Consider the following 13808-nt stretch of genomic DNA (forward strand, 5'->3'; position numbering starts at 1 on the left):
TTGTATTTTGCCATAACAAAATGTTTGATATGTGAAGAATCGTGGGCCACATTTCAAAAAATTTTAAATGTTGAGATAAATTAATAAAACTTGAAAACTATATCACAGTAGCGTTCTGGCAAAATCATATAACCACTTTGATGACATTAGATTGATAGAATAGTTTTCTGGGAAACCAGCGTGACAGGCTTTATTTTTAAATGAGATCTCATAAGGGGAAAATATTAATTGTGTTTTTAAAAAAGTATAATAAAAGTAAATGCCAAATCTCATGCAAAAAAAAGTACTAAAATGCTTATTATCTTTATTTCTCATGTGAAATTATTTGCCATTTTTCTTTTTGATGTCTGTTATTTTTTTTCTATTGTTTCTCCATTTTGTAGCATTAATAGTTTTAAATTTTCTCTCATTACTTCCTTGTCTTGTATATGTTTAGCACCTCTTTTCCTGTACCTAGGATTAACTCCAGTATTTTCACGAAATAGTAACATTTTGGAGCTTTGAAAATCAGAAACGATCATGTTTTATTCTCTTCTAAGGTGGAGTACATGAGGTCTCAGAATGGCTCCACCAATTTTCCCACAGTAACAGTTGAGCAGAACTAGGATTAGAAATCTAGTTCTCTGGCTGGGTAAGGTAGCTCGCCTGTAATTCCAGCACTTTGGGAGGCTAAGGTGGGCAGATCACAAGGTCAGGAGCTCGAGACTAGCCTGGCCAACATGGTGAAACCCCGTCTCTACTAAAAATACAAAAATTAGCCAGGTGTGGTGGCACACTCCTGTAATCCCAGCTACTCAGGAGGCTGAGGCAGGAGAATCGCTTGAATCCAGGAGGTGAAGGTTGCAGTAAGCCGAGAACCTACTGCACTCTGGCCTGGGCGACAGAGCAAGACTGTCTTGGAAAAAAAAAAAAAGAAAGAAATCTAGTTCTCTGCCTCGAGGTATGCCGCAACACCTTAAACTTTGTGACTTTTTATTAGTTTGCTTTCACGAGAATAATACCTGAATGACATTTAAAATTCCCTAAAAGTTTTTCAATAGTTTGATCGATATTTAGCTCACAAGGAATGGTTTTATTATAACTGAGAATGTTATCTACTGAATTTTATATTTTTCAATATAAAAATAGTTTAGAACAACTCATTTGAGGCTAATCTGAGCTTCATGGTTTAGCCTTTAGCAGAGCAACTTTTCCTAAGAATTACTTTCCTAAGAAATTCTGATGAAATTTAACTAAAAAATAAAACTGTTTGAAAATTTAAATGAATCAAAAGAAAAGTTTGTGGGAGATGAATATGTTATGAAGGTACTTTTATAATTTTATATTGAGTAGGTTATAATGAAATGATCTTTCCCCCAGTGCTGTGTTTAGCGTTGAAATTCCCACAGACATTGAGGAAGTATGAAGTTTGAAGTAGAGATTATTACTTAGTTTTTCACATTAATTATAGTATATAAACAGGTGTTTATTAGCAATGACAAATAAGGAAACAAATCAGTACCATATTAATTCTATACTATTAAAAATTAACCTGATTTATATATTTTCTCAGTTGCAAACGATTGTCTTATCTGAAACGATATGGAAGAAATTAAACTATACCTTTAGAAAATCTTGAATGCAAATTAGAAAATCTGTTGTCAATCTAGAACTCTAGATCCAAATACAGTATAGTTTGTAATGTAAGTTTAATGTTCAGCTGGTAATCAAAGCATTTATTAAATTCCTTCTGAACTAATTATTAATTATTAATTAATTCTGAACTAATTTATTAAATTCTTCTGAACAAATGGAAACATTTGCATGTAAAACAAGAATTGAAAAGATTATGAAGGTTCAGCGTGATCTTGAGCCAATGCTGATCAAAAAAAATGTGTAAGACAAAAAGGCCCTTAGGAAATGTTACCCTGTGAAGTGCCACTTGTCCTTAACTGGAATTTAACACACTCTAAAGATGAAACTCTGTCAGAAGCAGCACAATATTGGCAGCTGGGCATGCCAGCCACTGCACCCCAGCCTGTGCGTGTGTTCTTTTTACTTCTCTAAGGTGCTCTCAAGTCCCAAATCAATCAGTGTCCTTCCCCCTCTCTTTCTCACTTCCCTCTCTTCTTTCTTTCCCTATCATCTATTTCTCCCTATCTCTTTACCCTCCATCTTCCTCTCTTCTCTTTCCTCCTTTTCCCTTTTCCCCTTCTTCTCCCTTTCCCTTGCCCCTACCTCTTTCTTCCTCATATTTCTTCATCTTCCCTCCTTCTCTGAAAGAACTGTGTCCTTCATCTGATCCATGATGACTTTAAATTCATCTGTATCATTTTATACAAAGCTGTATTTTATCATTGAGGTTTCCTAGAATACTAACTTTTTTCAGAATCGTTTTTATGTTTTGTGTACATTTTGGATTTTTTTCTTCCCTGCAGGATTATGATTTCAATTTTTTATTAAATATAACCATCAATAAAGAAAATGGAATTGTAATCTATTAGTAAAATCCCCACTGTTTTGATGCTTTTGCTATCTTATCACTTGTGCTTCGTCCATATACTGGTAACATCTACATATGGTAACAGCATTGGTATGCATGGAATTATTTTTGAAAAACACTAAATTGTTGTTTAGTGATTGTGGTTCAACATAAGATTCTTTTAGTTTAAACTCAGAATACTCTGTGAATTTAGCCTTTGCATTGGAACAATCAAACATTAGCCTAATATGCTTTACATGGGATTCTCTCAGCCAAGTTCTGTCTGCATTAGCCAGTTTATTCTATGACAGGTTGCTTAACAGATGTCATTCTGGGGAGAACAATGAAGCCAAATACTTGTGCAATGGCTAACATTACTCTAACTTTGATCACTTTTGTTCAGCACATCAGTCTGGCGTTGTGCTTTATACCAACATAACACTATAGCCAGGACATGCTTTTCAGGCTTAGAATAGCAAAGGAATGTTATTCAATTCAGTGCAGTTACAGATGAGTTAATGAAAGAAGAAAATACTGTTTATTTCATAATACTTTATTGTTGTATTTTGGAATTAAGGTGGAATTCAAAGAATCCCACTCCAAAGTTATTTGTTTGTATACTTATAGTATTTGTGTGTACTTTACAATGCTAGGGTAGCTTTGTGGCCTTTCCAAAAGGATGTAAATATTTGTCCTGCTTTTTTTAAAAAATAGCTGATAAGGTTGGTTATATCTAGATAACATAATGAAAAATAATTTCAAGAAATTATTTTAAAGTAATAATTTCTTAATTATTTTAAGAAATAGTTTTAAGAAATTATTTTGTCTTGAAGCCTAAAGACTCCTCATACTCCCTCTTCTATCCTTCATCTTTTATTAACGTAACACTCTTGGTTTGTGGAACACCTTTCTCGTTAAGAACACTAATGTTTAAAAATGACAAAATAATAACAGCTAGTGAAAGTGGTTAGAGGTTAACCCAATTGCATTTGGTTAAATTGTTGGGTTGATAATGACTGATAAAAATTTCCAAATGATGTGACTGACTATAAACAAAATATTGCATGGTAGACTAGCCATTTGCTAAGAACCTCTAAAGAAAACCTGTTTGTTTGAATTGAGTACAGATGAAGCCATTCCCCAAGCTCCTCAGATCTCATTTACTAAGTCGTTTTTCCACAGGTGTGAATTAGAGATAAAAATAGAGTGAGTTCTGTGTTTTTGTTTTATTTTTTGTTTCTCCTTTCCGTAGTGAACTTGTATCTCTATTTCACTGGAATGGTAACTTAGATGTGATTATGTATTAGAAAGGGTAATGTGAAAACAAAATGCTATAATTGGACAACATAATACTTTAGGCTTCTGCATTTTTAAAACATAAATGCATGATGCTTGTTGAAGTATGAAGAACCCTATTGAAGTTTTTGGGTTTTGTTTTGTTTTTTGAGACAGGGTCTCACTGTGTCACCCAGAGTACAGTGGCACAGTCGTGGCTCATTGCTGCCTCGATCTGCTGGGCTCAACTGATCTTCCCAGCTTGGCCTCCCAAAGGGTTGGGGTTATAGGCATGAGACACCATGCCTGGCCTCAAGTCTTAACATAGAACATATGATGGGGAGCATTTCAATCCTAACTTCATTTGATACAGTAGGATAATAATGCCATAATTAACTTGAAGAATTAATTAAAATGCATAATCTCTCCATTATTATGATTCATTATTTGTGAATAAAAACTAAAATAGAAAAAAAAAAACCCTGAAGAGAGACATACTGCTTTTTTCTTTTTTTTGAGACAGGGTCTCACTCTGTCTGCCAGGTGGGAGTGCAGTGGCATGATTATGGCTCACTGTATCCTCAACTTCCTGGACTCAAGCAATCCTCCCACCTCAGCTTCCTGTGTAGTGGGGACTACAGGCATGAGCCACCATGCCTAGCTAATTTTGCTATTTTTTGGTACAAATGTGGTCTCACTATGTTGCCCAGGCTCATCTTGAACTCCTGAGCTCAAGTGATCCTCGTACCTTGACCTCCTAAAATTCTGGGATTACAGATGTGAACCACCACGCCCAGTAACACTTATTTTATTTTATTTTATTTTATTTTATTTTTATTATTTTCTTTTGAGACAGAGTCTCGCACTGTTGCCCAGGCTGGAGTGCAGTGGCACGATCTCAGCTCACTGTAGCCTCTGCCTCCTGGGTTTAAGCCATTCTCCTGCCTCAGCTTCCCGAGTAGCTGGGATTACAAGCACACACCACCATACCTGGCTAATTTTTGTATTTTTCATAGAGACAAGGTTTCGCCATGTTGGCCAGGCTGGTCTTGAACTCCTGACCTCAAGTGATCTGCCCACCTCGGCCTCCCAAAGTGCTAGGATTACAGGCGTGAGCCACCATGCCTAGCCAACACTTCTTAATTACTGGCTGACGTAGAGTTTAACCTTCCAACACTTTATTCTGATAAGTTTACCTCCTTTCCTTTCAAAGTAAAAGGTATAATGTTGCATGTTGGGAAAAATAGTTTCTCATCTTTAATGCATTTTTTGTATTTAATTTTCAGGAAGGGCCTATAGCTCTGATATTAGTAAATATTACATGAAATAGTTTTTAATTTGGATTGATTTCAAAAAAATAACATGTGCTACTTTTTTTTTTTTTTTTTTTTTTTGGTCGGTGGTAGGGAGATGGAGTCTCACTCTGTTGCCCAGGCTGGAGTGCAGTGGCATGATCTCAGCTCACCGCCACCTCCGCTTCCCGGATGCAAACGATTCTCCTGCCTTAGCCTCCCAAGTAGCTGGGATTATAGGCACCGCCACCACGCCTGGCTAATTTTTTGTATTTTTAGTAAAGATGGGGTTTCACTATGTTGGCCAGACTGGTCTCGAACTCCTGACCTCAGGTGATCTACCTGCCTTGGCCTCCCAAAGTCCTGGGATTACAGGTGTGAGCCACCGTCCCCGGCCCTGTGCTACTTTAATAATAAGTTTCTGTATCTTTGAAACTTACATAAAAAATATGAAGACAATTTTAGGTTTTTCCTCCCCTGCCCCCCTTGCCCTTCAATAAAACCCCGCTACCCTTCACTATTCCACATAGAAACTTGAAATATATGTTTTTGGTTTTGAATCATTGTGCATTTTAACGATTAAATAAATTATAAAAATGTATAATCGTACTTTGCCCTTAGTGAACTGGGTGCCTGAAGTTTCTTGACTGAAAAGAAATGAAGTCAGCCAGGAGTTGAAAACAAGAGAGGGAGGATATTTCTTAACTCTTATTTCATCTAGTCTTCATTGAGAATCTGCTTTTAAATTTGATTTTGTTCTTTTTTACAAAATTTTTTGACTTGGGTTTTTATAGTTTCAAATTCTTGTTTTGAATCTAGAAGAAAACAAGAAATACACTGTATGTCTCATAAATTGATTGGAAACTGTAAGTCATGTGAAAATTCTATTTTAATTGTCCTGTTTCTTTCTTTTCATAGGTAAAGAGAAATGTGTATGACCTTACAAGTATCCCCGTTCGCCACCAATTATGGGAGGGCTGGCCAACTTCTGCTACAGACGACTCAGTAAGTGACAGTCAAATTTTCAGTTTTATATCCTCCTTTCTCTTTTGCCACTTTCAGTCTAATTGGCTTTGATAATAAGCACAATTAAATGCTTTGAGTCTTCCATTGAAAGAATTATCTAGCCAGGCACGGTGGCTCACGCCTGTAATCCCAGCACTTTGGGAGGCTGAGGCGTGTGGATCACCTGAGGTCAGGAGTTTGAGACCAACCTGGCCAACATGGTGAAACCCCATCTCTACTGAAAACACAAAAATTAGCTGGGCATGGTGGCGGCCGCCTCTAATCCCACTACTCAGGAGGTTGAGATAAGAGAATCACTTGAACCTGGGAGGTGAAGGTTGCAGTGAGCCGAGATTGCGCCATTGCACTCCAGCCTGGGCGACAAAAGCGAAACTCCATCTCAAAAAAAAAAAAAAAGAAATAATTATCTAAAACCAAGCAATGTGAAAGTAAGAGAAGTTGTAATAATTTGAGTTCACTTTTAGAACAGATATCACAAGCCAAGCAGGTCAACATTCTGTTGGTAATGTTACAGTATCAATGCAAAAATTTGATGCTGCTGGATTTGACTTTGACTTAGTTTTTTTCTTGATGAGAAGAATATATTCAGATACTACTAATGAAATGTTCAAGGCAAAAACATTTTCTTTCCTAAATTACAGATATTTCAAAATCAAGCTAATCATTATATTTAATTTTAAAACTACCTTTTTCATAGTAGACTGATACTTAAAAGTTAATTTTTATAGTTAATAACACTTTAATCTCAAACATACCCATAAATTTTGCTACCATAAGAAGCTGGAAGAAAATGTCTGTCATTTTTACCCTTATTATATATTTTATAATGATTTCCTTGTTGTAAATGTTTGAAGCCTTTCCTATCTCTGTCATTTCCACTCATTGCTGTTTTCTATGAGAGTAAATTTCATTATATAAGGAGGCCATCTGAAATTCAGTTTTGGCCACTTTTCCCCATAAACTTACTTATTCTAACCAGATACCTAAGTTTTTCTAAAAAGTAAAAGTAAAAGTGAGAATGTTTCTGGAAATCTCAAGTTACATCTAATTTTTAAAATAAATATGGCTAAAAAGAAATTGGGACTTTGTAAACATCTTGTAATGATCAATACTGAAATAATGATTATGCCTAGGAATTGAATTATCTTTTAACATTTTCTAGTAAATATTATGTTTCTGCCTGGATAATAACTACAGTTCACTCCTCTTCCAGCATCACCACTATATATTTTAATATAAAAGAATTCTTTGTGGAAGACAGAAAAGTTTTAAGACAATTTATGTAGATGCTACTTGAATCTAATTACAATGTAAACAGTATGCCTTTGGAACATGCTTTGTGGATTATGAAATTTTAAAAATCAGAAACTTTAATAATCAGAAAATAGCAAAACCTTTATTTTTGGTCAGGCACGGTGGCTCACACCTGTAATCCCAGCACTTTGGGAGGCCGACGCTGGTGGATTACCTGAGGTCAGGAGTTTGTTTATTTATTTATTTTTGACTTGGAATCTTGCTCTATCGCCCAGTCTGGAGTACAATGACACAATCTTGGCTCATTGCAACCTCCACCTCCTGGGTTCAAGCGATTGATTCTCCTGCCTCAGCCTCCCAAGTAGCTGGGATTATAGGCGCCTGCCACCACACCCGGGTAATTTTTGTATGTTTAATAAGGACGAAGTTTCACCAAGTAGGCCAGGCTGGTCTTGAACTCCTGACCTAAGGTGACCAGCCTGCCTCGGCCTCCCAAAGTGCTGAGATTACAGGCATGAGCCACCGTGCCTGGCCGAGGTCAGGAGTTTGAAACCAGCCTGGCCAACATGGTGAAACCCTGTCTCTACCAAAAATACAAGATTAGCCGGGCATGGTGGCTTATGACTTTAATCCCAGCTACTTGGGGGGCTAAAGCAGGAGGATCACTTGAACCTGGGAGGGGGAGGTTGCAGTGAGCCAAGATTGTGCCATTGCACTCCACTGGGCAATAAGAGCAAAACTCCATCTGAAAAACAAAAACAAAAGCCCCTTTATTTTTAATAAACACTTCCAGAAAAAAAAATCTTTAGGTTTAGGTGCTTAAATTTGTTTCTGAAAAACTGATTTTAGCATTGATGTTATAGTATATAATTAGAATTATTGACTGGTCATCTATGGCTAAGGATAGGGATGTGTTTGTGGTTTTCTTGTGGTTTTTTTTTTGTTGTTTTTCTTGCTTGAGTGAGAAATTTGATAGAAAATGTGCTACCTTTATTTTTACAAAAATAAAAGAATAATGTTCATACATGATGGTCTACTGTTTACCTGAGGAGGCATGAAGAAAACAGAAATGTTCTTAGTATTGTCTAAGAACTTGTTACAAGAAATAGTAATATTAATAGAAGAAAATAATTAAGACCTGAGCATATCATTAAATTCTCTGAGCTTTAATTTTGTCACTAATTTGCAGAACTATTATGAAGATAAGTGATAATATAAATACAGTACCTGGCTCATAGTAGACACTCAGTAAATGAGTCGACATTATAATTAAGATAACTGCAAAAAAAGTTATTATAATTACAGATTACAATTACAGGCAAGAATTGGCTGGTTTAAAGAAATGAAGGGATGTCTGAGACTTGCTTCAGAATAACCTATGTGTGGCAGAGTGAGTGAGGATAGAGCTAATTTAGATTAGGCATCTATCAATCATTGTTGAATCTGGGTGATATGTATATTGGGTTTATTATACTGTTCTCTCAACTTTTGTATATGTTTGAAAATTTTCATAATAAAAAGTTTAAAGCAAAAATAATTGTCTTGTTTAAGAGCAGGGACATAAGATAATAGAGAAACTCTGGAAATGTGGGGCTTCACAGGGTTGGAAAAGCCAACTGCTTTTGCACCCCACCCTTGTAGAAACCAGACTGAAATTGGCTTATCAGGTACAAGTTCCAAGAATGATAGGCAAAGTCGATGAAATATGATCAATTCTTCTGCCTGTAAAATAGTGCCTTATACATTTTAGGTGCTAATTCATTGAATTGAGTTGGCATGGTCTTTTATGAGACCCATGTTTTAATGGTTTTTATAACATTTAATTTTTTGCCAAAGAGTTGTCATGCAGTCTAATTACTATAGGAAAATATGGAAAGCAGCTAAAACTGTTTGTTTCCAAGACTGTAATACTACTTGGTGCTCTTAAGTCACAGCAAACACAAGAGGGAATCCCTATTAAGAGGCTTGATTCTTTTAGTCTCATTATTGCCATTTGCACCTTGTCCCAGAACCTGTGAAGTGGTGCCTGCCCACACCTCCCCAGAGCAAATGTTGCCGCATTGGCAGGGTGTTGCCTTGAGCTTGCATGATTTGATACAACAAAGATGTTTAGGGCCAGGCTGCTTTTAACTGATGCCACAGCAGATTCACTAGCTCCAGTGCTTGAATTTAGCCAAAAATGGCTTATAACTAGTATTCTGAGGAGATCCTGGCCAAATAATATGTCATAAAACCTTTTTCATTAGGAGTATAAAAACTCATAAAACTGGTACTTGTAGTCTATATTTGTTGCAGGCGGTGGTGTTTTTATACTTACTGAAATCATTCAAGTGGAGGCATCTGCTACAAAACAAAATAGTCCTCACAGCTTAGGGCATGAATTGGGTACAGCTGAGAAATGTCAGCTGTGTAAACAGCCTGAAATGTGTTACCAACAAAAATATAATTAATTTCTTTCCAAGACAGTGTGCCATAACTTAATACTTAGAATGGTTTAACTTTCAGAGAAAGCACCTGAACATTTGCTTCCTAGTGCCAGAGTAGAGGATTGGTTATAAAGGTCATTAAAAGTGAGGTCATTTTGTACTTTTATTGCTCAGTTGAAGAAATTTGTGTGGCTTTAAATATACAGTAGCCTTAGATATCATTGGATTCTGTGAATTTATGAAAATACCATAGATCAAGAAATTAATGGATTTGGGGTGATGAAAATGTTCTAAAAATTAGATTGTGGTAAAGGTTGCACATCTCTAAAGTTTTAAAAAATAATTGAACATTTAAAATGAGTGAATTTTATGGCATATAAATTATGCCTCAGTGAAGCTATTTTTTTAAAAAAGAAGTTAATTAACTAGATTAAAATACTTTTTCACTTACATTTTTATCCTGCATTAGAAATACTTTGCAGTAACACAAGAGATGGTTTGTTCAGTATACTTCTCATTAACCTTTGACTCACCCAACAGGGCAAAGAAATAGACCTCTTGTAATCAATTCTTTTATAATCTTGAGTCTCTTATGAACCTAATAGACTTCAGTCTTGGGCATTTTCAGGCTACTCAGTGAAGTCAACACTCATTTACAACATTGTTGCCCATCTCCCTTCAGAGTTAACGTATTTTCTTTGCTTGTGGTTGTACCCGAATAGGGTGTGGGATACTGTATGAATTGTCAGTAACTCCGTTCCTTTTGTACTCTTTGATCAGGGAAATAGGTATCTAAAGCTTTACCAGTAGGAAAATGTTTTCATGCTGTGACAGTTCAGCTGTGAGAACAAGGAGTTACAAGTAGGCAAAATCTCATTTTACACTTTAACAAGGAAGCTCTTGGTTTCTAGATAGGAGAAATAATTTTAACACTGTGAATTATGTTTAGACACCTTATTACAATGCAGACAATATGAATACATGTAGTTCTTTTTAAATTCCTGGGTTTAATAATGCTTATACAAAGAAAACTCTTTCAGTTTTTTGTTTGTTTGTTTTTATTTTTATTTATATATTTTTTTGAGACAGAGACTTGCTCTGTCACCCAGGGTGGAGTGCGGTGGTGAGATCTCAGCTGACTGCAACCTCTGCCTCCCAGGTTTAAGTGATTCTTATGCCTCAGCATCCCAAGTAGCTGGGATTACAGGCGTATACCACCATGCCCAGCTCATTTTTGTATTTTTAGTAGAGACAGGGTTTCGCTGTGTTGGCCAGGGTGGTCTTGAACTTTTGGCCTCGAACTCTTGGCCTCAAGTGATCCTCACCTTGGCCTCCCAAAGTGCTGGGATTACAAGCCTAAGCCACTGTGCCCGGCCAACTCTTTCAGTTTTATTACCTTTTTTTTTTTTTTTTTTTTTTTTTTTGAGACAGAGTTTCGCTCTTGTTGCACAGGCTGGAGTGCAATGGTGTGATCCCGGCTCACCGCAGCCTCTGCTTTCCGGATTCAAACGATTCTCCTGCCTCAGCCTCCCGAGTAGCTGGGATTACAGGCATGCACCACCACGCCTGGCTAATTTTGTATTTTTAGTAGACATGGGGTTTCTCCATGTTAGTCAGGCTGGTCTCGAACTCCCGACCTCAGGTGATCCGCCCACCTCGGCCTCCCGGAGTGCTGGGATTACAGGCATGAGCCACCGTGCCCAGCTTAATACTTTATTATTGTGCTTTCTCTCTCTCTCTCTCTCTCTCTTTCTCTTTGATGGAGTCTTACTCTGTCACCCCCAGGCTAGAATGCAATGGCATGGTCTTGGCTCACTGCAACCTCCACCTCCTAGGTTCAAGCAATTGTCCCTCCTCAGCCTCCCGAGTAGCTAGGACTACAGGCGCGTGCCATCATACCCAGCTAATTTTTTTTTTTTTTTTTTTTTGTAGTTTTAGTAGAGACACGGTTTCATAAGTTGGCCAGGCTGGTCTTGAACTCCTGACCTTGTGATCCACCTGCCTCGGCCTGCCAAAGTGCTGGGATTACAGGCATGAGGCACTGTGCCCAGACTTTTCTTTCGTGATTACTAATGCTCTTCTGTATTTCTGTCATTGGCCACAAAATATTCACTCAGAATTGAGAAACTAGGAATTTTAGAATCAAAGCTCTTTGGGCATGTGTTAGGATTCAGAAAGCTACTTATTAAATATTTTCACATTGAGAATGTGAGATAACTTACAAGTAAAACCATTACACGTGGCTTTTATATAAAATAAAAAGAGCCAGGCACAATGGCTCACACCTGTAATCCAGCACTTTGGGAGGCCAAGATGGGTGGATCACCTGAGGTCAGGAGTTCAAGACCATCCTGACCAACATGGAGAAACCTCATCTCTACTGAAAATACAAAATTAGCCAGGTGTGTGGCGCATGCCTGTAATCCCAGCTACTTGTGAGGCTGAGGCAAGAGAATTGCTTGAACCCGGAAGGCGGAGGTTGCAGTGAGAGATTGCGCCATTGCACTCCAGCCTGGGCAACAAGAGCAAAACTCTGTCTAAAAAAAAAAAAAAATTAAAATGAATAAATACATAAAATAAAAACTGCACACAGCCCTCTCCCCACCCCACTCTTAAATAGAAATGAATCTGAAGGCTGGGCACGGTGGCTCACACCTGTAATCCCAGCACTTTGGGAGGCCAAGGCGGACGGATCACGAGGTCAGGAGTTCGAGACCAGCCTGGCCAACGTGTTGAAACCTGTCTCTACTAAAGTTACAAACAATTAGGGCCAGGCCCCCTAACTTTTGAGATGGAGTTTCGCTCTTGTTACCCAGGCTGGAGTGCAATGGCACGATCTCGGCTCACCGCAACCTCCGCCTCCTGGGTTCAAGTGATTCTCCTGCCTCAGCTTCCCGAGTAGCTGGGATTACAGGCATGCGCCACCACACCCAGCTGATTTTATATTTTTAGTAGAGCTGGGGCTTCTCCATGTTGGTCAGGCTGGTCTTGAACTCCCTACCTCAGGTGATCCGCCTACCTCGGCTTCCCAAAGTGCTGGGATTGCAGGCATGAGCCACCGCGCCCAGCCAAAGTTAATACTTCTATTTAGAAGTACAACATGAATCACATTCAGCCTTGCTTACTTATTTTCAGTGGCTCGTTTATGTACAGATTTTTTATGCTGGCATTCAGAACCCTTCATTCTTTAGTCTGAAACTTCCCTTCCAGGTTTGTTTTCCCATACAGGCTCTGAGTAAATACTTGATAAATATTTGTTGAATGAATGATTGAATATTACACCATATGTGTCTCAGCTTTAGCTAAATACTTATCTTACTATTTTTCGAATATACTTGGTACTCTCCCACTCTGTCATTTAATCATACTCTTCCTTCCACCTAGAATACCTACAACAATTATCTCCTTCCTTGAAAACCTTTTTGTTTTTTTGTTTTGTTTTGTTTTGAGACGGAGTTTCACTCTTGTCACCCAGGCTGGAGTGCAATGGCGCGATCTCGGCTCACTGCAACCTCTGTCTCCTGGGTTCGAGCAATTCTTCTGCCTCAGCCTCCTCATAGCTGGGATTACAGGCGTGTGCCACCATGCCTAGCTAATTTTTGTATTATTAGTAGAGACGGGGTTTCGCTATGTCGGCCAGGCTGGTCTCTAACTCCTGACCTCAGGTTATCCACCTGCCTCGGCCTCCCAAAGTGCCAGGATTGGAGGCGTGAGCCACCGCGCCCAGCCAAGACCTTTCTTTAAGAAATCCTGCCTATGCCCTTCTTCCCGTGCTGCCTTCTCCAACCCTCTTAGAAATTCATTTATAGTTCTCTTCTTCTACTTAAGTTTTTTTCACTTTTTTCTTATTTTGTTATTTGTTTCCTTCATTTCTCCCTTCCTTCCTCCTCTCTGGCTTCATCTGGGTCACCACAAGCAACTTAATGTCTATGGATCTCAGTCTCCGTAACTGTCGAACAATAACTCGTAGAGTTATTGTGAAGATGAAAGAGTCAGTAGTTACAAGAATACTTACTGCTAGGTTTATTTTGAAGACTGAAGTAGTATGTACTAGAAAGAATGCCTTAACATAGT

At 38.0% G+C, this 13808-nt stretch overlaps 1 protein-coding gene across 4 annotated transcripts in view; it reads left to right on the plus strand.

Moving 5' to 3' along the window:
* The window catches only part of FAF1 (Fas associated factor 1), a 520728-nt gene that overhangs the window by 300520 nt on the left and 206400 nt on the right, over positions 1-13808 (plus strand). For all 4 annotated transcript variants that reach the window (XM_001137725.6, XM_054666796.2, XM_063780489.1 and 1 more), the window contains one exon: positions 5947-6033. In XM_001137725.6, coding sequence (XP_001137725.1) covers positions 5947-6033 — 87 coding nt within the window. The remainder of the gene's footprint in view (positions 1-5946; positions 6034-13808) is intronic.

Source organism: Pan troglodytes, chromosome 1 (genome assembly GCF_028858775.2).
Source record: "Pan troglodytes isolate AG18354 chromosome 1, NHGRI_mPanTro3-v2.0_pri, whole genome shotgun sequence".
NCBI classification, from domain to species: domain Eukaryota; kingdom Metazoa; phylum Chordata; class Mammalia; order Primates; family Hominidae; genus Pan; species Pan troglodytes.